Below are 24,692 nucleotides of genomic sequence, written 5' to 3' on the forward strand. Positions count from 1 at the left end.
AAATGTAATGTTAAACAAAATTCTGACTGGATTCAAAATCAGGATCACAAAAATAAATTACCTACTCAGTATCACAATCCTGTTTGAGAGCATGTGACAGATTGGCTGCCAGTTTATCTAAATACAATCCTTAAACTTCAAAACATCTTGCTGGTTATAATGTGCTTTGTGCCTTCCACAAAGTTGGACTACCCCAAAGAAATGCAACCCTTCATTGATTAAACTTTTATGGTGTTGTATACATTCCTGCAATTTTTAATCTAGTTTTCAATTTTGGCTCACAATTTTGTGTCTCATGCATCTGCCATTGGACCGGAAACGTTAACTCTGACTTCTCTCCATCGATGCTGCCAGACCTGAACTTCTCCAGCAATTTGTCTTTTTGATTCTAATTTACAACATCCACAGTTCTTCTAGTTTTTAACAATGGCATATTCTTAATTTTTTTGCGCTTGTTACTTACTTCTCTCATTTGAGTTTCATCCAATTTCTGGTTCTTCCCAAAAAGGAGAGTCAAATAATTCAGTCCTTGTTCTCACTATTTCTCAATGAAATAGTTTAAAACACTTCTTCTCTCATCAATTTAAAGTCTTCAAATTTAAAGTTTCCTTACTGAAAATTAAATATTTAAATTTAATTTATATTTAATTTACATTTCAACACAATTTAATTTTAACAATGATCTATCATCGTTCTTAAGGTCCTCTCCAACTATAATCTCCTCTACTATTCTTTGGTCAGTAGCAAACCACCAGGCCCAGCACAACGCTTTTGTTCTTGCAGGGTTCTTAATCTAGGTTGATACTTGCACTATACTACTACACTGTCAGAAGTTCCATCTTTTGAATAAGATATCAAATAAAGGTTACACCCTTCTTCTACTCCAGGCCATCATAGAGTCATATAGCATAGAAACAGACCTTTCAGTCCAACTCATCCAAGTCGACCAATTTCCCCAAACTAAACTTGTCCCATTTGCCTGTTTGGCTCATATCCCTCTACACCTTTCCTATTCTTGGACCTGTCCAAATGTCTTTTAAATGCTGTAACTGTATCGGCATCTTCCATTTCCTCTGGCAGTTCATTCCACATCCAAACCACCCTTTGTGTGAACAATTTGCCCCTCAGGTCCAGTTTAACTCTTTCTTCTCTCACCTTAAAATTATGCCCTCTAGTTTTGAACTCACCTACTGTAGGGAAAAGACCATGGCTATTCACCTTATCTATGCCAGTCATGATTTTATAAACCTCTACAAGGTCACGTGGCACAGTGGTTAGCACTGCTGCCTCACAGCGCCAGAGACCCGGGTTCAATTCCCTCCTCAGGCGACTGACTGTGTGGAGTTTGCACGTTCTACCCGTGTCTGCGTGGGTTTCCTCCGGGTGCTCCGGTTTCCTCCCACAGTCCAAAAGGTGTGCAGGTCAGGTGAATTGGCCGTGCTAAATTGCCCATAGTGTTAGGTAAGGGGTAAATGTAGGGGTATGGGTGGGTTATGCTTCGGCGGGTCGGTGTGGACTTGTTGGGCCGAAGGGCCTGTTTCCACACTGTAATGTAATGTAATATAATATAATCTAATCACCCCTCAGCCTCCTACATTCCAGGAAAACAATCCCAACCTATCCAGTCTATTCCCATAACTCAAACCTTCCAGCCCAGGTAATATCCTTATCAATCATTTCTGCATTCTCTATCCTTTCTACAGCAACAGGATTTTGAAGATATAAATGGGCCAGGCTGTTGATTCAACAGCCTGGCCCATTTATATCTTTCAACCAACATCATAAAATATTTGGTTATCACACCAAATTGCTGTTCACAGGATCTGGTATGAAAATTGGCTGTCATGTTTCTGACATAAATGACTACAATTCAAAAACTTATTTCATTCAATGTGAAACACCAGCATATTCTGAAGTCATGCATGGTACCGTACCACAGAAATGCAACTCTTAAAAAAGACATGCTCCAATCCAGTACGATGATTAGAAATTTATTTCTGCTCTACTTTCATGAGGATTTTTCAATTTCTTTTAAATAAGCTAACAAATTTGAATTCTAGATTAGATGCAAAAATGCCTAAACTGATCCAGCCACTCTATAACAAAGACTAGTCCTTACTTTTTTTTTCCACCCTGTACACCACAATACTTTTAACTATAATAACATTTGATTCAGATTGGTCTCATTTGTCTAACTGTTACTAAGAGAGGGGAATGAGACTCCGCCTCTTTGGAAATCTCAGGGTGAAATTTTATTGACCTTGGGAAGAAGCAAAAATGCAGATAAGAACTTCAGTTGCACAGTTCTGCAGAAGAATAGGACCACCGGGCACTACTTTGGCCATTGTGAGTCAACACAACCGAAGAAGAAAATAGTACAATTACAAACAAATTATGGAGTCTTTATTTGTGCATGATTCTCAATATTTAGTTTATTTACAATTAAATAGTTTATGATAGAAAAAAAAGTCCCACATGGCCAAATCTAGTTTGGGTTAATTAAAACTGGAGAAGGGAGAGCAGTTTTGGATAAACAGAAACTAATTCATTACATGAAGTCCAGCAGGTTCCCACCAAGTTTTCAACTTAGTTCTACTGGCCTCATTGCCAGAATGCAAGGTTGAACTGATTAAAATTATGAAACAAACACCAAGACAGTACCAACTGTCTCCACACCAATCCTGGACAGATTCCAAAGGGAAGTTTAGAGTCAAATTCATACACTTCTGTCCACAATGCAGCCAGGAGATCACAGCAAAATTGACAGATGTTTGGCTTGGGACAGCTGTGCTCTCAGTCACATCTGTACAATCTGAGAGAGACCTCAAAAGAGGCCTTTAACCTCACCTAGCAACAGAGACATCTAATAGTGTCACTGATTCATTGTCATCATGATGACCAACTCACTGCTTAATACACCAAATCTGACAGTTACAGACAGGTCCTGAAGCAGTATTACTACTGAGGGTCACAACCTCTAATCAATGCTTTGTTGAAGGCCACACATGGGGATTGGTGATCATGGTGAAGATGAACAGGGAAGTGGGCGGTGAGAGAGGAGGATACATAGAGCATGTATAGAAAATTGCACTTCCTAATAGTACTGTTTAAAAGGTAATGCAAGGTCAATTGACAGCCCACCTCCCACTCATCTAATGATTAAGGATTATGGGGTAGAACAAGGAAGTGGAGTAGAGTTAAAAGTTCAGCCAAGACTTTGTATGACAGAGTACACCATCCATCAGATCCTATCCTATACTTGGTGGCTCACCATTAGCTTGTTGAGGAGCCCAGGTAAAGGAGAAGTGAGATGTGTATTCAGTCCAAGATTGCACTGTTTTCAATACCATTGGAGAGTGAAGGTTATGTGCATTAATTCTATTCTTTAATATAACAAATTTAAAAGCTGAGATTTATTTTGCACAGATGACCCAATAATTTTTTAAATGAGAGGCCTGTTCCCATGTTTGAAGAGTTAATCAAATAAAATTAACGTTACACAAGTATAAACAGGGTTGCTGTTCAAAAAAATGATAGAAGACTGAACTCAGACCTATTTATTTAATTTAAATTATTCTGGCAATTAAACACTAATGACAATTTCTAATTAGTTTAAAAGTCTTTTTTGACACAAATAACAAATTTGACAGAAGCCTAAATTTGTTCTCTATTTTTCAATTTAGTAGATTAAATGTCAACATCAATTCATTTTCAGCAATTATATATTTTCAGTTAACAGAATAGATTTGCTGAAAAATCAAGCTTGTCCAAGGCCCAATCTGTGAGAGACTAACCTGCAAAAGAGGCCACAAACTAAAGTGAAATGAAGACAACTACTTTAAGGTCACAGATTCTACAATATATGTTTGAATTCCAAACACAATACCGAAATGATATGCAATTAGGCGAAATGTCATATTCTTAATTACACTTTTAAATTAAGAGCAGTTATATCATCTACTTTGCCATAAGTTTGAATAACATTCAAAAAACTCTTTAAAAGACGCACAAATGGGAAGAATAGGCACCATATACAGCCTGCTTGGCACAAATAAATGTTTTATCTGTATTTAACCTATGTGTATTGATTTAATCGGAATTAAAGTTAATAAAGACTGCTTTTAAAAAATACATATCAGATACCGTTTAGGAGACTGGAGCAGAAATGAATAATTAAAACTGGCTGCGTGTTAGTTGAGGATTAAAACACAGAGCTAAAAATAGAGGTCATTAAACCCAATAATATAAACTGATCGAATAGGTAATTAGATTCATTTCTGCACAGGGATATGATAGGTCCAATGAGAATGCAAGTTGAATGAGATCAATCAAAACAAAAATGGATATTAAGATAAAACAAGTCTCAGGTGAACTAACTAACCTGATGTTTATAACCTGACGTACACATATGGAATATTTATTAAAGATTACATTCTGGACATACTAAATTAACCTTTTAAAAAAAAAAACAACAATTCTGAGGGAGAGAATGACTGTAAAACCAGATTTGGCCATTGGTTATTTCCCCCAAGAACCAACCTTTAATAGTTCAAATGGTGGGGGTTCAAAGTCTAACATTACAGTTGAATACAAAATGAAGATTAGACAGAGCGAGTATAGTCAATATCAATACAATTGCAGAGTTAAGACTTACAAAAAAAATCATACCAAGAAATGAGTTTTGTTTTAAACTATAAAATGCAAAAATATATTACAGACAAGGAACTAAATACTTTTATCAATTTTTCTTTTATAAAAATGTAAACATTTATATACATACGCACACAATCTGACTGACTTAAACATTAAGATACTGCAAGCACCATGATTGGAAATCAACAAATTTGCTATAGAATATTTCAACCATGGGAAATGGATGGTTGGGAAAATAAATGGCTGATTTTCAATCTTTATCTTGCCATTTCATCCTGATAATCTGCACCTGCACCAGTCAAGTGAAAAAAATACTATACTCCCACCCCATCCCCCCCCAAACAAACTTATCCGATACATAAATATCCACAAGTTAACAGACAAATGTGGCACATGCCTCCAAAAGAGCCATACAGAACATTGGAGCATATCTGAGGCACCGGTAAATGATAAAACCTCCCTTTTATTGCTACACTCTCAGTGTCCTGGACAAGATAAAATGAGCGTGAGACAGTCACTGAATGCATAGTGCAATTAAACGTTTTCAGATTCCAAACTACTTGTAACAGCTTGAACCAAGTCTGGTCAGGATTTTGAAACATTCCAATGAAGTTTATTCAATTGATTGACTATAGGCCCAATCAGACCACAGTGCCACAAATGCCTTCACATACAGTAACTCATACCCCCTCTCCCCTCGACCCACCCATAGCCCAATCCAAATTTACAGGGGAGTGGGGGAATCTGAAGCAAACAAAAAAGTAAAGTGCAATGAACTGTTCAATACAGCAATGCAGATGTGTTGCAATTATAAGAATGCGCCAAATGCAGTATCATTTCTTACCTCCTGTGAGCAAGAGAACAGTGATCATTTCCACGGGGTACAGTGGTGTAGTTATGTTACCAAACTAAATGCAGAACACATGAATTCAAATCCCATTGAGAGAAATATGATAATTTGAATACATTTTTCAAAAGGGATCTAGAAATAAATTTTACAATTTGGTGCACAACCACAAATTTGTCAAACCGCCTGAAACATCGGTTCAATAATGCATTTTAGGGAAGCAAACCTGCCATTTTTACAGACTGCAGTTGTGTATCAACAAAACTGAGTGCCCTTTGTGACCTAGCACAACATACGTTGTTGGGAAATAAATGATAAAATAAGATGCGTGACTATTTTGTAGTGAGCAATTCATAAAAATCCTCATACCTTTGTTGCTGAATTTGGCTAGAAAGCCATATAAAAAGCGAGAAAGTGTACAGGAAAGAAAACTAAATGAAATTGGAATCAAACAAGTTACATGACAGGAAGTTGAGATGACACTTAAAAAGTAGGAAGTATGGGTAGCTCATTAATCAAAGAGGAATACAAACATATTGCCTCTATTAACCAAAACAGAAAATCTAAAATCACGGAGACAACAAAATCGGCACTAAACAGATTGGCTCACAGCACAAAAAGAAAGATATGATTGCACTGGAGTGCTACCTGGACTGGAGAATTTGAATTGTGAGGAAAGATTGGACACACTGCAATTGTTTCCTTTCGAACAGAAGTTAAAATGTATAAAATTAAAGGCTCTTTCCTATTCACTTTATCTGGTTAAGGAGGAAAGGGGTTCAGTGGGGATTCCAGGAAAATGATTTTCACTAGGATGAGGTGGCTCTGTAACCCACTGCCTGATAAAGTTTCTGCCTACACCACTCTAAGATTTAGAAATAACCTGGATATACTTGAAGTGCCATAAACTCCATGGCGACAGTTCAAGGGTTGAAAAGTGGGCTTAGGCAGAGTGATTTCTTGTCAGACCTGATGGGCCAATGGTCCCCTTAAATGCTGTAGGTGAGAGACACAAGAGTTCACAGAAACATGAACAGTACATGAATAACAACCCTTTAAAATGTGTTACTACAGCAGTGACTTTATAGGTCGCTTCCTTTCATACAAGGAATAGCTGGGGTGGGCTACAAGAGCAGGATACCTCCAAAGTCAAGGGTAAAGGAAATGACAGGCAAATGATAAAATACTTACTTAGATGCAACAAAAAGGTAAAGGACTAAAACATGAAATGAAAGGGAAAACTTTTGAAGGGGACAAGAGGCCAACCTGCATCAAGAAAGGGAGATGCATACACTTCATTAGCTTAAGTAGGCTTTTTAAAAAAGTATATAAAAAACTGACAAACCAGCTATGTGTTTCCAACAATCTCCATTTCTATTACTTGATTATGATCCTGCAAGTTTGGGTAAACACGTATAGAGATGACTACTCGAAGTTGTGATCTGATGTGGATTTCCTGACTGGCAAGGGGCAACCCGTGTACAATAAAGGAACTTTTTAAAAAACTATGTTTTATATAAAAATGTTATAATCTGCCCATATGGCAGTAAAATAGAGTTATTTAAAAAACTTGCCCATAATACCATTCCCAACCATACATTTATACCTGCCATGTGCCACAGGGGTTTTGTAACAGCTTTTTTTTTTGGTCCCATACTGTTTATATAAAAAATCCAAAAATTACACTTATTCCCACTGATTACACACAAGGTCAGCAAGCCACCCTTCAATGATGAGATCCCAACAGTTCATCCAAATCGATTATCCATTCCTCTGTAGTCCTGTTTTTCAATAGGGAGTCCATCAAGTCTGTATCTCCAGGTAACGCCTGAACTGCGCTGCCACCAGACTGGTTACCATAATTAAAAGGTAGCTCCTGACTGGTGCCTCTTACCTGGTAAACCTGGTTGCATTGGAGGTTGCCCCTTGAGGCCATTTGCTGGCTGGAAGCAAAGTTAGTCATGTCCGGAATGGACTGGTTTAAACTAGGAATACTCTGCTGCAAGGGCTGATTTGTCCGTGACAGAGGTCCACCTAATGTAGGCATGACTTGGTCACCAACAGTTGAGTTGATGGAGCCCACTGATCTGACTGAAGAAAGACCTGGTCGAGACATTCCCTGCACAAACTGCTGGCTAGCAAATTTAGGCCGAGACGGACGCACGTGGAAGGTTGAGGTACTGCTGAATGCTACTAGATTGCTATTTGTTTGATTTTGGTTATTCATGCTTTGCAAAGACTGATTCGGCCATGTTGGATTTTGGCTTACCACAGCACCTGGTAACCTCTGCAAGTGGGTCTTTGATACAGCCTGGTTCACCGTTCCTTTGTTGTGTTGCTGTTGTGCAAGGTTTGAGCTGTTGAGGTGATTTTGACTGTATCCTGTTACCATCTGAGCTCCTGGAGTCATATTAGCTTGCATCTGCAATGGATTTGAATGCTGCCCATTTCCAATTGTGCCTTGGGCAGAATGTGGAAGCATTTGGTTCACATTTGACCCCACATTGTATATTCCCTGTTGGACATTGTGCATATTACTGTACTGAGATGCTCCTAGTTCTGACTGACCAGCAGCAGAGCTACTGGAGGAGACAGAACTCTGGCTTTGCCCGATCTGGATCATGTTTTGATTCTGAGGGAACAACCGTGAGCTGCTTGCATTCGCTGCAGCCAGATTTCCAACCGTCTGAAGAACTTGAGGGGGACCTATGAAATGGAGCACAACATTGAGAAAATTAACTTCCAATAAAAAAAAATTAAACTTTATTAATAGAGACCTCCTAGTAAAGTGGTTCTCCCTGCTCCTGACCAAAACATCACCAGCAAGAAAAAAAAGAGTTTCTGTCTCAGTTACAAGTAGCCTGAGTCTCTGTGTCCCTTTACCAAGAATGACGTACACTCTTAGCTGCTGTGGTAACTGCTGCTCTGAGGGTGATACTTGCACCTGAGTCAAAGCATGGATTCAAACTTCATTCCAGGATTTGAGCATGTAATGCAGGATGACAATTTCTGTACAGAGATAATATTGCACTGCCAGATGTAACACTTATCAGATGAAATGTTAAACAGTATTTATCTGCCCTCTAAGATGGTGCAAAGATCCCACTGCAATATTGTGAAGCAGGAGGCTGGAACAACACAGCAAGCCAGGCAGCATCAGGAGGTGGAGAAATCAATGTTTTGGGTACAACCCTTCTTCAGGACTCTTTATCTCGATGATGAAGAACAAATGAGTTCTCCCAAAAGACTGGGAATACTTGTTCCTGGGGATATTTATCCCTCAATAAACATCAGCAAAAATGATCAAACGGTGATATCACAAAATACCCTTGTAGGAAAAACAGTGGCCTGACATTACAATAGTGACAACTGTGCAATCTATCGGATATAAAGCACTTTTAGGAGTCCTGAGGCTGCAAAAAGCACCATAGAAATGAAAGTCTTTTTGTTATCATCTTTAAAATTATAAATATGGAAAGACCAGTGACACTGCAGGATGCTGAAGAATAAATTATATAGCTACTGATTTTCTGTATATCATTACAGGTCGTTCAGCTAAAACTCATTTTATTATCGTGATTTCGCTCTAACACGATTGACGAACTGGGGACACTTTCTAAAACACAAACTTTTAAAACGTGTAATGCAATTATAGCACCAACATTTTACGCGCTGTTTCTAAAACATGATTTTTCTATAATACAGGGGTGCACAAGAACTATCTGTACTTGATCTTTTAAAAAAAAAGTGTTTTTTGGTAATAGATGAGGCTGGCAAGGTCACATACAGTGCCAATCCTTAGCTGTCTTACAAAGATTAGACTTGTTGAGTATTTGCAATGAAAGCTCACTGTGAACACCAGGGAATTAGTCCAATGACATATATACCCACATCAGAATGAAATGTGCCTCGGAGGTGAACACAGACAAGTTTTGCCTATTTCACATAATTAACTTCTGCAATCCATGGAGAACACTAACTTATTTACATCATGAATCAACCTCACAATCAGTGTCACTGTGAAGCAGTCTGTGAAGAGTGTCCTCGCAGTCAGCATCACGTCACGGTGAAGCAGTTGGAGTCATGGCAAAGCAATCTGGGAAGGAGCAGGAAACATGGCCAGACTTGGTTGAGTTAGGCAAGGGCAACACCAGCGGTAAAAGTGATATCATAGAGAAGATATGGTTTGGTTGACTTGGAAGACCGACATTAAAGGATTGGCCTTACTAGTAGTAGATTCATAAAGGAAGATGATAATTTCGGGACTATCCGAAAATAATATTTTTTAATATAAAACCTAATTAACTGTATTAGAAACGGCAGTACAAGTGATGCGTTGCTCTTATTGCATGCAACAGTGTCCACATCTGCAGTAAGTGCCTGTAGCTCGAGGAAATTTGCCTTAGAGTTGATGAGCTGGAATGTGAACTTCAAACACTGTGGCAAATGTGGGAGAGGTAGAATTACTTTGACACTATGTTCCAGACGGTCACGTTCTGTAGCTTAAATATTTCAAATTTGGTCCTTAGTTAGGGACAGGAGGGTGTGACAAGTGAGGCAGGTGGAAATGACCCTGAACGCTACATTGGAGAGCCTCAGCTTTGACCTAATTCAACAGGCACGAGGTACTTGTCTAATGTCTGATGAGACAAGAGCCGGCAGGAACGATGGGCAAACTGACCACTGCACCATGGTCCAAGAAGCCATTTAAGCAGGGGAGCACAAAGAAAAGTGATAGTGGTTGGGGATTCCTTTGTGAGCAGGATTGAGTGTACAAAAACAGGAGAATTTATAACAAGGAACAAAGAGAAAGTGGCCAATTAAATACATACTTTGGTTCTGTCCTACAGACAGCATTCCAAAGACAGAAGAGGATACAGGGCCTAAAAAAAAGGATGTAATTGCTCTGGAGGGGATGAAGAGGAAATTCATCAGAATGTTGCCTGGGATGGAGCAGCTTAGTTATGAAGAGAGACTGGATAAGCTCAATTATTTTCTTTGGAGCAGGGAAGGCTGAGAGGGGACCAGATTGAGGTGTATACAATTATCGGATCATGAACATGGTGGGTATAAAGCAGCTGTTCCCCTTAGTTGAAGGGTCGATAACAAGGGGCACAATTAAAGTGAAAGGCAAGAGGTTTAGAGGGGATTTGAGGCACGGAGAGATATTCTCACCACTATTTAGGAGAAGGAGATTTTTTCTTCTGAATTCCCTATTTTGATTGCCTCCAATTATGCTCTGCCTACAAATGTTCTAATTATCCACTTTAAAACAAAAATCTTTCATAATTTGAATGATTCCTAATTGTTCAGGCTTCAGTTACCCTCTCTCTAAGGGAATATCAATCCAGTCTACCAATCTTTCCTTGATATTTCTCCACTTACATTGCTGATATCATCCTGGTATACTTCTTGCATCCTCTCTGGTGCCTCTAGATTTTTTTGAAATATGACAACCAGAACTGCACACAGCACACTCCGTATATAATCATATGCAGTGAAAGTGAAAATATGCAAGCTCTCTATTATGACCTACAGTTAATATGAGATGTTAAACCTTTCTTGATCAAGATACAAACTCTGCATTACTGACCATCATGTATTGCTGCTGTTGCAAAGAATACAGCAACCAGTGGAATTAAGAATGAGGATGCTCCAAGTGATTGGATTCTATGAACAGAACAGTAAATGAGTTGTACTAGACTCTGGCATTCAATTCCATGGTGAATAACAAATAACCTGGAATTGAAGTTCCCTCTGCACTAAATATTGTGTTAATGGTAGGAACAGAATTAGGAGATGAGGGACTGGATTAACTAGCAAACAAAAATAGAGAATTAAGCTTTTTTTAAAAATGTCTTGAATCAAATAAACCCAACTATTTCACTACTGAATTCTGGCAAAGAAAATCTACTGCCCGACATGTGACTCAAGTCATACATCAATGTGGTTGCCCTCTGAAGTAACCTAACACGAGGCTTAGCTGACAAAGGGAACTATGAATGGACAAGCCTTTGCAAGCAATGTCACAACCTGCAAATTCTTTTAAGAAAGGAAGCACTAAAACCAGCTTACATGTATACTAGTGTATAGGTCGCATTTTAAAAACTATTTTTAAGGGTTCAATTTAGAGGGTTGACAGGTGCAAGTTTTGAGGATATGATATTCATGCTGCAGTTCGAAATACTGTATTATTAGCAAAGTCAACTTGATTGCACAACTAATCCCAGGTAAAGAAGCAAAACACAATGAATTATGGTAAAGATAATTACCGGATAAAAACGAGACTGGTACGAAAAGTTAACGTGTCAAAGATTCATTGAAATCCTGCAAAATCACACTGCTCAGCATCATCATGCCCTGGTATAATGGCACACTCAAAATGAAACATTTATTAAATTCTGAATGTGTAAACATCTTGAACTTTCCAGCCAAATTCTTCCGTTTCCCTCCCATTTGTGTTATGAACTTCAACAACATTAACAAATTCTTCAAAGAATTAAAGATATACTGGTACATAGTTAATATATCTCACTTTTACTCAGATATAATGGCACAATTAAAATGATTAACTTTTTAAAAGATATTAACTTTTGAAAGTATAGTGAACAAAGTGTGATAAATACCAATAGACTTAGCACTGGTCTGAATGAATGAATGAATCAAAATGTGCTGTAGTAAACTGAGTGCAGTAAGTAGAGTTGTGTATGAATGAATAAATAGATACGCAACATCGTAAATAAAGAGTGATGAGTAGAGCTACCGGAATAAATGAATGTGATTTGTTTAAGTGGGTTAATAGGAACAAGCAGTTTCCTTCATAAGAGGTTTATAAAGCAATATAGCAGGGTCAACTTACATACAAGATATGGAAAATGTAAGATTGTTTGCCCAAAATAAGGGGTTGACTTATAAAGGGCTTTTGCCCGAAACGTCGATTTTCCTGCTCCTCGGATGCTGCCTGACCTGCTGTGCTTTTTCAGCACCCTCTAATCTACACTCTGGTTTCCAGCATATGAAGTCCTCACATTTTCCTTATACTTGGGATCAACTTATACACAAGTATATATGGTAACAAGTCCTCCCTCAAGTTTTGAGAACATAGTGTTAGCTTTGCATTGTTTATGCAACATTTCATCTGCAATTCATTCAGATTACAGAAGTGATAAGCTATTGGAAAGTTTAATTTTTTAACGAAAGAATAGTTGAATTAGCAGGTGAATGGTGCAGTAAATTCAGCAATCGATTTGATTATCCCAAATCATATCAGTAGGCACTGAAGAACAGACTTCAGATTCAAGGATTTTAAGTTGGACCACTCACCTTACAAAACAAGCAATGTTCAATCAAGATAAAAAATAAAACTAACATTGAACAGAGAGTGAACATGTATTTCAGTTACTCAACATATAACAAAAAGGTAGATTACTGCTTTTGAGCATAATTCTGATACAGAAGACTAAGATAACATAAGGCAATTTATACCTCTACCTCACACCAAGATTCTAAAATATCAAAATTCAACACCAATGTAGCCTCAGAGCCAGAGTTTACAGCGACTTGGACATTTCCAAGTCTCTGTTATATTCCAAAAATCTGTGCTGTTCTCCCATATCTTTTATATCTCCCTCTGGTTCAAATATTTTGCTGAACGTGGTCTGCTGTTAGAAACCATGAACATGTGACATGTATGTGAAGGAAGCTTAAATCATAATAGCCTTGAACAGATCAATGAGAAAGCATCAGTAAGAAATGATAAATAAAATAAAATTTAACAATTACAAAAAGAGGAGTGGGAGATACTCCAATATTGGAGTCTGGAATACTCGCTTAAAATGTTGGTGGAATCTGATTTTATGAACAATTTTAATAAGAGAGTCGGACAAGTGGCTGAGGATGAGAAAGTTAAATTTACAGACAAAGATGTAGGGGATGAAGCAGAACTCAACTTTCAAATAGGTACAAAGGGTCAAATATGCTGTACTGTGCACTAAATTTCTGAATTTAAGGAGATACAGGAGAAACAGAACCCAGTGACATTTTCAACACAAAATTTGGCTTAGAAAAGTAGAATGAACTTCATGTTTATTTATTATTTATTCATGCCAGGCCCCCATTTGATCAGTGCCAACTGACTGTGCATTGGTCTTGGTCTTCTACCTTCCTAAATTAATTTAAGTACAACCAGTGATGATATGGAGGGAACTCCAAATCCTGGCAGATAAGGAACATGGATAAAGTTCCATCAAGATATTATAAGGCTTGGTGGAAAACTTACAGTTGATGGCTGCCCTTGTCTAGATGGTCTTGTCTCTAACGAGAGAGCAGCCCTGTATGATCCCCTTGGGACTGTGGCAACTTTGCTTTACAGCTGCTGTAAAACTTCTTTGCTACTGTACTGAAACCCGCTTGCAATGAGGCCAGCATATCATTGTCTTCTTAACTAAATGCTGCAGCTACATGCTTGATTTCAATGACCAGTGCACAGAGATATCCAGGGTCCCTCTGTACATCAGCATTTCCAATTTAAACACCTTGCATTGCCATGGTAGTGTTCCTACCCCTGGACAAGGAGGATTGGATTTAGGTCCCTCCTGCTCCAAATGTGTGTAATCTCTGGACAGGTTGAATAGAAAAAAAAAACTGGTAAAAGCTCTTACAGTCTTCTTTTACATTCCTTGCAAGTTCCATTCATACTCTATTTTTCTTCTCTCAATCAAAATCTGGGTCCTCCTTTGCTGAATTCTAAACTGCTATCCAGGTTATCTACTTTTTCTAGCAAATTAAGTAACTCCTCTTTGGATCTAATATTACCCTTAATTTCATTTATTCACTACAATTGGGTCACTTTTCTTGTGGTACTCTCTTGACTGAAAAGAATGTGTAATGACTGCATTCTATACATTTCCTTAAATATTAACCATTGCTGGTCTACTGTCATGCCTTTTAACGAGACAGCATTAACAACAACATCACATCTTTTGCTTGAAAATCATGCAGCTTTGTGGACTCAATGTAGAGTTCAACAGTCACTGATCACAACTTTGCATGATTCTTTTTAAACCCATCCCCACACCCCAGTCCTGTAGCGAACTAGGTTGTTTTCCCTTTTGGCCAACCAATTCTCTCCTATTCTTAGACTCAAAATGTTAACTGTGCTTTCTCCCCACAAATGCAGTCAGATTGGTTTAATTTCTTCAGCAATTTTTGTTTTGCCTTTTAATGAGGTTATCTAGTCTATCGCAGTCAACTCACCCCTCATCATACCTTTGTAGTCTTCCTTGCTTAGATTTAGAATCCTAGTTTTGGATTTGCTCTCTTCATTTTCAATGAAGAATTCTATCATGTTATGGCCTTTTACTTTAGAGACCTCTCACAACATTATTAACTCACGCCTACACATTTCACAAAAACAAATCTATGGTAGCTTGCTCTCAAACTGGATCCTCAATGTACTGGTCTAAGATAGCATCTTGCACATACTCTAGCAATACAGTTTGGTGGATGCATTCCTTATGAGGTTTGTGCAGTCTGTATGTAGATTAAAGTCATCAATGTAGTACCTTGGCTGCACGCATTACTTATTTTCTGTTCTGTTTGAATACCATTGCCTAGCTCACTACGACTGTTTGAAAGCATTTAGACAGCTCCCACAAATGTCTTTTGTCCCCATTGCCTCTTGGCTCCGGTCTGTATCATGAACAATACCACTAAAAGGAGCATTAATTCAAACGATTGATACTACACTTACTCTGAAATTGGCTAACTTGCTCAACGCGGTACTGATTTTGCTGCTGGTCTTGATATTGAGGTGGGGGCCTTGTGAGGTGTCTCTGCAACTGTTGCTCTTGCTGCTTTCTTTGCTTCTCCTGAAAGATGATAAATAACTCATTAGCATTATTACGATCAATCCAATGTACAAACTTTTAATCTGATGTGAAGGTTTTACCTGCGAATTTATCACTGTATGATAAAGAAAGCACAGGACTCAGAGAGCAATATGATAGACTTGTATTGGTCAGTTTCAGCAGAGCAGTACACTGGTTTAAAACCAATCCACTGCACAACACCAACTATAACAAACAAACACCCATAAATTGCCATCACCATGCCTGGATATGTTTTGTCCAAAAGCAAGACAGAACCACAAGTAGTGGCACAATGAAATTTCCCTCCAAACTGTAAGCCAATGTCCTGCACCAAAAATGGCTTGGCAGCAGGAATACTAATTGACCTGTTTGCATCCGAAAGGACATAGCTGCTAGACTGGGTCTGCAGCAGGTGGTGACGGAACCAAGAAGGAAAAACTTACTTGACCTCATCCTCACCAAATGGTCGGATGCAGATGCATCTGTCCATGACAATATTGATAAAAGCCATTCTTTACGTTGAGAATACTGTATGGCACTATCACCACGCTAAATTGGACAGACTTCCAACAAATCTAGTAACTCAAGACTGGCATCCATGCGACAATGTGGGCCACCAACAACGGTAGAATCCTCCAGTACAATCTACAATCTCATGACCTGGCATACACTCCAGTCAACCATTACCATCAAGCCAGGGGATCAAACTTTGGTAGGTGCAGGATGGCATAGCAGGAACAACACCAAGCATACCTAAAAATGAGATATCAACCTAGGAGGCTGCCAAACAGGACAACTAGAGGGCCAAACAGGAAAGCATTGATAGACAGAGGTAAGCAATCCCACGTCCAACGAATCAAATCTGAGCTCTACAGTCCCGACAAATCCTGTCGTGAATATGGTGGACAATTAAACAACTCACTGAGGGGTTCGCTATAAAAATATCCTCATCCTTAATGGTGGGAGAGTTTAGCATATCAGTACTGAAAACAACGTAAAAACATTTTCAGTAATCTTCAGCCAGAGGTGCCAAGTGGATGATCCATCTCTGTCTCCTCCAGTGGTCCCCAGCATCTCAGATGCAGGTCTTCAATCAACTTGATGCAATCCATGTGATATCATGAAACCGATGGAGGCACTGAATACTGCAAAGGCAAGTGGTTTCAACAATACTCCAGCAAGACATGCACTCCAGAAAATGCCATAACCCTAGCCAAGATGTTCCAGCACAGGCAGAACATTGGTATCCATCCACAACATGGAAAATTTCCCAGGTATGTCCTGTACACAAAAACTAGGAGAAATCACTACCCCATCAATCGACTCTCAACCATCAGTAAAATATTGGAAGGTGTCATCAAGTGTTATTTAGCAACACCTGCGCTGCAACAATCCACTCACTCACATAGTTTCAGTTTTGTCAGGCCACTCAGCTCCTGACCTCATCACAGACTGCATTCAAACGTAGACAAAAATGCTGAATTCCAGGTGAGGTGAGAGTGACAGCCTTTGACTTAAAGGTGGCATTCGACCAAGTGTAGCATCAATGAACCTTCCTGATGATGAGCTTATACTCTCCTGCTCCTCGGATGCTGCCTGACCAGCTGTGCTTTTCCAGCACCACACTCTTTGACTCTGATCTCCAACATCTGCATTCCTTACTTTCTCCCAAAAGGAGAATCAGTGAATATCAGATGCAAAATCTCTGCTGGTTGGAGTCATGCCCGACACTTAGGAATTTGGTTGTGGTTGTTGAAGGTCAGTCATTTCAGTTCCAGGAGTTCCTCAGGGTAGTGTCTTAGGCCAAACCATCTTCAGCTGCTTCAACGACCTTCCCTCCATCATAAGGTCAGACATGCGTATGTTCACTGACAATTGTGCAATATTTAGGACCATTTGCCACTCCAGATACTGAAGCTGTAGGTGTTCAAATGCAACAAGACCTGGACAATATAAAGGCTCAGGCTGACAAGTGACAAGTAACATTTGCGACACACAAATGCCAGACAATAACCACATCCAATAAAACACAAAGTAACCAGCAGTCCTTGATAGTACAGAGAGAGGCCATTCAGCCCATAAAGTCTGCACCAACTCTCTGAAGAGCACCCCACTAGACCAGTCTATCCCCATAACCCAGCATTTACACTGGTTAGTCCACTTAACCTACACACCCCTGGACATTATAGGGCAGTTTAGCATAGTCAATCCGCCGAAACTGCACCTCTTTGGAATGTGGGAGGAAACTGGAATACCCAGAGGAATCCCACACAGACTTGAGAGTATGAAAACTCCATACAGTCACCCAAGGCTGGAATTAAGCATAGTCCCTACACTGTGAGGCAACAGTGTTAACCACTGAGCCACCAGGTCACCCCAATCTATCCACCATTTCCAACGAGCAAGTCAGGAGTGTGACAGAATACTCCCCACTTGTCTGGATGAGTGCAGCTTCAATAACACTCAAGAAGCTTGACACCATCCAAGACAAAGTAGCCCACTTGATTGGTACCACATCTACAAGCATTCACTCACTTCTTCAATTATTCTCATCAGCAGCAGTGTGTGCTGTCTACAAGATGCACTGCAGAAATACAAAGATTTTTCAACAGTACCGTCAAAACTTATGACTACTTCCATTGAGAAGGACAAGGGCAACACAATGGAAATTTCACCAACTACAAGTTTCTCTCCAAGTCACTCACCATCCTGACTTGGAAATCTTTCACTGTCGCTGGTCAAAATCCTGGAAATCCCTCCCTGAGCACATTTTGGATCGATCTACATCACATGGGCTGCAGCGGTTCAAGGAGACAGTTCACCAGCACCTTTTGAAAGGGAACTAGTGACAGGCAACAAATGTTGTCCAGCCAGCAATGCCCACACCCCACAAATGAATTTTTAAAAATGCTGAAATTGTTCTCTTTCAGGTAGAGAGAGGTTAAAGGGAAAGCTACAGATGTGTCAAAATCATGAAGCACTTTGACACAACAGGGAGTAGAAAAGGATTCCAGTGGCAGAAAGATTGGCAACTGAAACCACAAATTTAAGACTACTGGCAAAATAAAACTAAGAATTTTTCTTCTCTAAAAAGATCAAGGTCATTGTGATCTGGAACACAGTACCACGAAAGAAGCACGAAGTTTTCAATTGCAACGTTCAAAAGGAAATTGGATAAATATTTGAAAGAGAACAATATGTTGGACTATGGGATACGAACTGAAGAATGGACAATCCTAAAGTGAACATGGAATTACTGGCATCCTTCACTGGTGCATGATTCCATAATATTTCGTATTAATATTTATAATCAATCCATGAAAAGAAAAAGCACTTTCAGGAAGTGGACGTTCAGACTAACTATTAATAAGGGTCTCTGATGAAAAACATGATATCAAAGACAAAAGGACAAGGTCATGGAAGTGTTTCATGACAGATGTTCATCCTAAATTATATGTCTGGGATTGCAAAAAATGATGGAGAACAGATGAACTTATGAACCATTTAAGACAAAGATAATGCAGGCATGCCCTCAAGTGAAGAAACCGAGAAAAGATGGGCTGCTGACTTTAAGACGCTGCAAAACAGCCCTAAAACAGCAAATCAGGGGAACAGAACAGTGGGCCAAAAACTAACCTCTGGTAATTGACATTGTTAAAGAGCAAACAACAGCAGTCCTGAACCAAACAAGAAACAAAGATTTCAGGACCAAAAAGGATTCAGGTGCAGCCCTGGAAGAGTTTTCCTACATGCGCATTGAAGTCTGTGTTATCTGTTCAAAGTAACCAGGCCAAGGAGGGTTTGCCAGTTGAACAAAGAAATTGCTCTCATTACAATTTTAACACAGAAGGGAAAGGTTCAAGAATGCAAACACTACCGCCACACCTTCAAAGTGTGGGAATGTGTGATCAACGGCCATCTAAGAAGAATGATAGCGGTCAGTGATGGGCAGTTTGGCCTCATGGAATTTTCACCTGGTCATCATGAAAAGCGACAGCGAAGGAAGGATATTTACAGTCAATCTGAAATAATTCTTGCTAAGATCTACCAAAAAGTGAAATCTCAATTTATATCCAATTTTTGAACAGAGATATCAGGTCAATTTAAAATGTATCCAATATTCTTTCTTCAGAGATCAGGGAATATGCAGCAAAATTAAAGTTTAAAAGCAAAATTTAATTGAAGTGAGTGAACAACAACACAAATACTTCAGTGATATGTAAACTGATACATTTTCTATATTTTAGGCAAGTCTAATTTCTTAACTGAATGACCTTAATGCAACAGCTACCAAATTTACTCAATGTTTGATATGTTCATATGACAGTGAAGCTTACAACAGGAAATTGCTTGATATTCAGACTTGCAGATGAATGCTCAAATTAATGGCACATTCATCAGATGACGACTACATTTCATTTCTCTTTGTCCTTATTACATTCATACCAAAAAGTGTTGTATTTTAAAATTAAGTGTTACTGCACTGAAATAATTTAAGCTATGTTACATTCATATAATTTTCATATTGAACTATATCATGGCTGAGATTATGATCTCATGATTTCTATCCCCAGGGAATGTAAGTTGTGCATGCTTGTCAAATAACAATTAGCTGGAATTCCTGAAATGTGACTGAGGTATGTCTGGTAGGCGTTTTTGTCTTGTGTCTGAAATATGAGATAACTGGAACTCCACTACAAGTTTTTGCAGCAATTATGTACCCATTTCAACATTGGAACCAATCCCTCCGCCAAAATCTATTACATCACTGCAAACATTTTTGCATTTGTGATTTCCCACAACAATAACCACGCACAAAAGTATAATAAGTAGTTTAAAATAAGACAGTAAGTCTGTATCTCTCATCTGGATTTCCTCCTTCCTGCTCTGTCCAGTCAAATCCATCAGTTGTTTGAGTTTTATAGCTTTTAATTTTATAGCAATAATTTTATAGCTTTAAATTAAGGGGTGGTAGGTGTAGGACAGATGTTAGGGGTAGATTCTTTACTCAGCGAGTCATGAGTTCATGGAATGCCTGGCCAGTAGCAGTGCCTCTTTATGGGCATTTAAATGGGCATTGGATAGGCATATGGAGGATAGTGGGCTAGTGTAGGTTAGGTGGGCTTGGATCGGTGCAACATAGAGGGCCAAAGGGCCTGTACTGCGCTGTATTTTTCTATGTTCTATGTTTTACTCCCCCAACTCTCATGGTTTCACTTTCTGTTCATCAAATCCAGTTTCTTAAACAAGTCACACCTTACTAGCCAACACAATTGAGGCTACATAGCATCAAGGTACCAGTTAAATTTCATATCAGGAAAGAGCAATTTAATATCTTTGAAGTCTAAACCCTTCCCATGCAAGTCATAACATCAACTAAAAACAAAATACTGTGGAAGTTCAAAATCTGAAATAAAAAGAAAAAGCTACATAAACTCAACAGATCAGCCAGTACTGGTTGCAAGAAACACTTAACATTTCAGGCTGATGACCTTTCAATGTAACACCAAATGTAGCCCCAGTCATCATATCCCCTACATAGCCCTGCCATTCACATTATGTATGCACTGCGAGTGGTTGCTGCTATTTTGACAAAATGTCATTGATCTTAAACCTTACTTCTATTTCAATATCCACAAATGTTGTCGAGCACACCAATGTTTCAGCACCTCTTGCTTCCAGTCCATGACATTTTGTACTCAACTCTGTGGAGAAAGTGAGGTCTGCAGATGCTGGAGATCAGAGCTGAAAATGTGTTACTGGAAAAGCGCAGCAGGTCAGGCAGCATCCAGGGAACAGGAGAATCGACGTTTCGGGCATAAGCCCTTCTTCAGGAAGGGCTTATGCCCGAAACGCGATTCTCCTGTTCCCTGGATGCTGCCTGACCTGCTGCGCTTTTCCAGCAACACATTTTCAGCTCTGTACTCAACTCTGTGCCAACTCCAAACACAAAACCTAAATAACACCAGATATTTGTTCTCATCATTTTCCACCAAGTGTGCATCAGGTGATTTCACACACTAACCAAACTGCACAGTTAGTTCCTAGTGCGCAGTAAATTCAGTTCCCCAATTCCACAACACGGCTTGATTCACTTGCTGCAGTTCTCCCAACAATGCTTCTGCAGCACAAAGCTCAGATCCCGCCCAGAGATTACGCACCTGCTCTGCCAGCAGTTGTTGTCTCTGCAGATATTGCTGCTTTTGCTGCTCAATCAACTGTAACTGCTGCTCTCGTTGCTTCTGCTGATCCATCAAAATTTGCTGTTTCATGACAGCAGCCTGCTGCTGGCTACCAATATACACAGCATTTCCATGGTTACTAGCAATAGAAGCAGGCGGAGGCTGAGTTCCTGGACCTGATGCCTGGACAGAGTTTGATGCCCTGGTGACAGTTCCAGGATTTTGATCCTATTAAAAATAAAAATGGAAGTCCAATCATTACACAATTATACAGAGCTGTCAGCAAAGCAGAACATTGAACCAAGCAGCCACGCAGCAATTGGTGTTCGTTTTCCCCCTTCCACCTATTTCATCTCAACCCATCGTACCTTCTATTACTTTCTTTTTTTATTTTAGACATGAAGTTATCCCTGAAATGCATCTATGCTGTTTGCCTATTTCACATGACAAAATTTTCCACCCATTCTCTCAAAGAAGCTCTGCTAAATTCTTTATTGGATTTATTTTCTCCATTCTTACCTTCGCAAATCTTTTCATAGTCTTAAATGGACCCATTAGGTCATTTAATAGCTCTCTCTATCCTGCTGCAAATCAGAACAGACAGCTCACACTTCCTTTACAGCTCTATTGTCCTTGGGCACAGCTTAATCAAAGAGGCGGAAATGGACATTCGGAGAAAAACTGATTTATTCTGGGGAGGTGGTTAAGGAATTCAACTAACAGGCATGTTAAAAAAAACACTGATTTGAGAGAGAGCACGCATGAGAGAGAGAGACAGACACAGAGACACCCAAGAAACTAAACAAAATATTTCTGGGACCAATATATAAATTCATGGTTCTATTGTGCAGACAAGGCAAACAAGTGCAGTTAGGAACTTTAGTGCAAACCTGAGAATTTGGGGAAGCAAGGAGTTAAGAAAGTGTTTGCTCCTTTTACATTACTACCCCTTCTAGACCCCGGATCAGGATTTTACTGTAGCACAGGGAAAAGAGGTAACTAATTTGACGGGCATCGGGGAAGCAAATAAGGTGTATTTGATTCTTAGATTTGTGATAAAGTAATGATTCACAAAGTTAGCAAGTATAGGATACACGAAACTTTGGCTGCTGGGATATAGAACTGGATATATTGATTTCAAATGTTACAATATCTGGATTATCTGAACAGCATGCAAATTGGCTTATGGTACACAAAACCAGAGGTGATATATAGCTCAAAACGTTGGTTTCGAGAAGTGGATTCCAGATGCTGGGGCACTGGTACCAGTATTGGGGAAAGTAGGCTGTATCACTGGGGCATTCGATGCACCCAGTATTGTAGTGAACTGCATAAATAGGAAGTAGAGGGTGTTTAAAACTAGATAATCAGCAAAGCATCGAATGTGGAAAGATGCAGCAAATCAAAGAGTAAAGATGAGACGAAAATAGTAAAATGGGAAAATGAGTCAGAGAATGACAAGAGGAGACTGTGAAAAAAAGGAATACACCAGTCAAGTTAGAAGCTACAAAAATAACAAAATGCAAAACTAAACACTTTGTGCCTGGATGTGGAGAACAAAATAAACAAGTTGAGAGCATACAATAAGGTAAACAAATTGAGCTGTTGGTTATTACAGACAAACAGCTACAGGATGACAATGAATGTGCCCTCAGTACAGGGGTACCTGACACTCAAGAGGAAAATAAAGCTAGACAAAAGTGAAGAGATAGCATTGTTGATTAAGGTTGAGGCATTTCTGAAACAGATAACCTTTATTCAGGAGAACAAGATGTAGAATACCTTCTGGAGGAGATAAAGAAGAGTAGAGGAAAGAAGTTACTGGTTGGAATAGTCTGCAGGCCCACTAAATTGTAAGCACAACGTTGGACAAAATACACAAATGATGATAGAGGGATAGTATTAAGCATGGGTGACTTTAATCCATGCATAAACTGGAAAATCAAACTGACAATGGTAACCAGGATAAGGAGCTGAGTACTTTTGAGATAGTTTCTTGGAGAAGTACAATCAGGAACAGTTAGAAAGAAGATGACCTTAAACTTGGTATCATGACAGGATCCATTCATGCTCTCAGAGTAAAAACACTTCGAGATGGCAGTGACCACAACATGATTGCATTTTACATCCAGTTTGAATAGGAGAGAATGGATCTGGGACTAGTATTTCAAAATTAAATAAGAACAGTTGTATAGTCATGAAAGTGGAGCTAGGTGAAGTCAATTAACATACTAAGTTGAAATTGATTAAAAGAATTGATATTCAGTGACAGGTATTTAAGGGGATACTGCGGATATCTCTGAATAAGCTTATTCTTACTGTAAAGAAAAAGAATTAAAGGGAAGACATACTAGCTGTAGTCAACTAGAGGGGTCAGGGAAAGCATTACACTGGAGGAAAAACATGCCTGTGTAAAGCTGAGAAGCAGGTCACATAACTGCTAAGAATATAAACAACAGTAGAAAATGACTAGACAATTTACAAAAACACAGTGGCTCAGTGGTTAGCACTGCTGCCTCACAGCACCAAGGTCCCAGGTTCGATTCCAGCCTTAGGTGACTGTGTGGAGTTTGCACATTCTCCCAGTGTTTGCGTGGGTTTCCTCTGGGTGCTCCAGTTTCCACCCACAGTCCGAAGCTGTGCAGGTCAGGTGAATTGGCCATGCAAAATTGCCCATAGTATTAGGTGCATTAGCCAGAGGGAGATGAGATTGGATGGGTTGCTCTTCAAAAGGGTCAGTGCGAACTTGGGCCGAAGGACCTGTTTCCACACCGTACGGAATCTAATCAATGACAGGAAGCTAGCTACAAATATAAAACAGATAGCAAGAGCTTCTGCAGGTAATAAAAAAGGAAATTATTTAAAGTGAGTGTTAGTCCTCTAGTGAGTGAGAATGGAGACTTAATAGTATTGAGTAGGAACTGGTGAATGAAATATTGCTTCTGACAGAACACAAAAAAAATCTAGCAATAGCTGTATGTCAGGAGATGCAAAGGAGAGGGGAACTTAGTGAGATTATGATAAGCAAACTGATGGTCTGCTGAGAAGTCTTTACTATTCTTTGAAAAGTCACAGAATGTGGGTGTCAGCACTTATTGTCCATCCCTAGCTGCCTTTGAGACAGTGGTGTGAGGTGCCTTG

General features: G+C 39.2%; 1 protein-coding gene across 1 annotated transcript in view; it reads right to left on the reverse strand.

Annotated features, from left to right (window-relative positions):
• Window positions 1-2,381: 2,381 nt before the first annotated feature.
• The window catches only part of maml1 (mastermind-like transcriptional coactivator 1), a 75,058-nt gene continuing 52,747 nt past the window's right edge, over window positions 2,382-24,692 (reverse strand). Inside the window, exons 3-5 of the mRNA XM_043703120.2 lie at window positions 21,531-21,779; window positions 15,252-15,369; window positions 2,382-8,206 (exon numbers count right to left, since the gene is read on the reverse strand). Coding sequence (XP_043559055.1) covers window positions 7,227-8,206; window positions 15,252-15,369; window positions 21,531-21,779 — 1,347 coding nt within the window. The 3' untranslated portion in view covers window positions 2,382-7,226. The remainder of the gene's footprint in view (window positions 8,207-15,251; window positions 15,370-21,530; window positions 21,780-24,692) is intronic.

The sequence above is a fragment of the Chiloscyllium plagiosum genome, unplaced genomic scaffold, assembly GCF_037043375.1.
Source record: "Chiloscyllium plagiosum isolate Xiang-an unplaced genomic scaffold, Cpla_swu_hap1 HiC_scaffold_16, whole genome shotgun sequence".
In the NCBI taxonomy this organism is placed as follows: Eukaryota; Metazoa; Chordata; class Chondrichthyes; order Orectolobiformes; family Hemiscylliidae; genus Chiloscyllium; species Chiloscyllium plagiosum.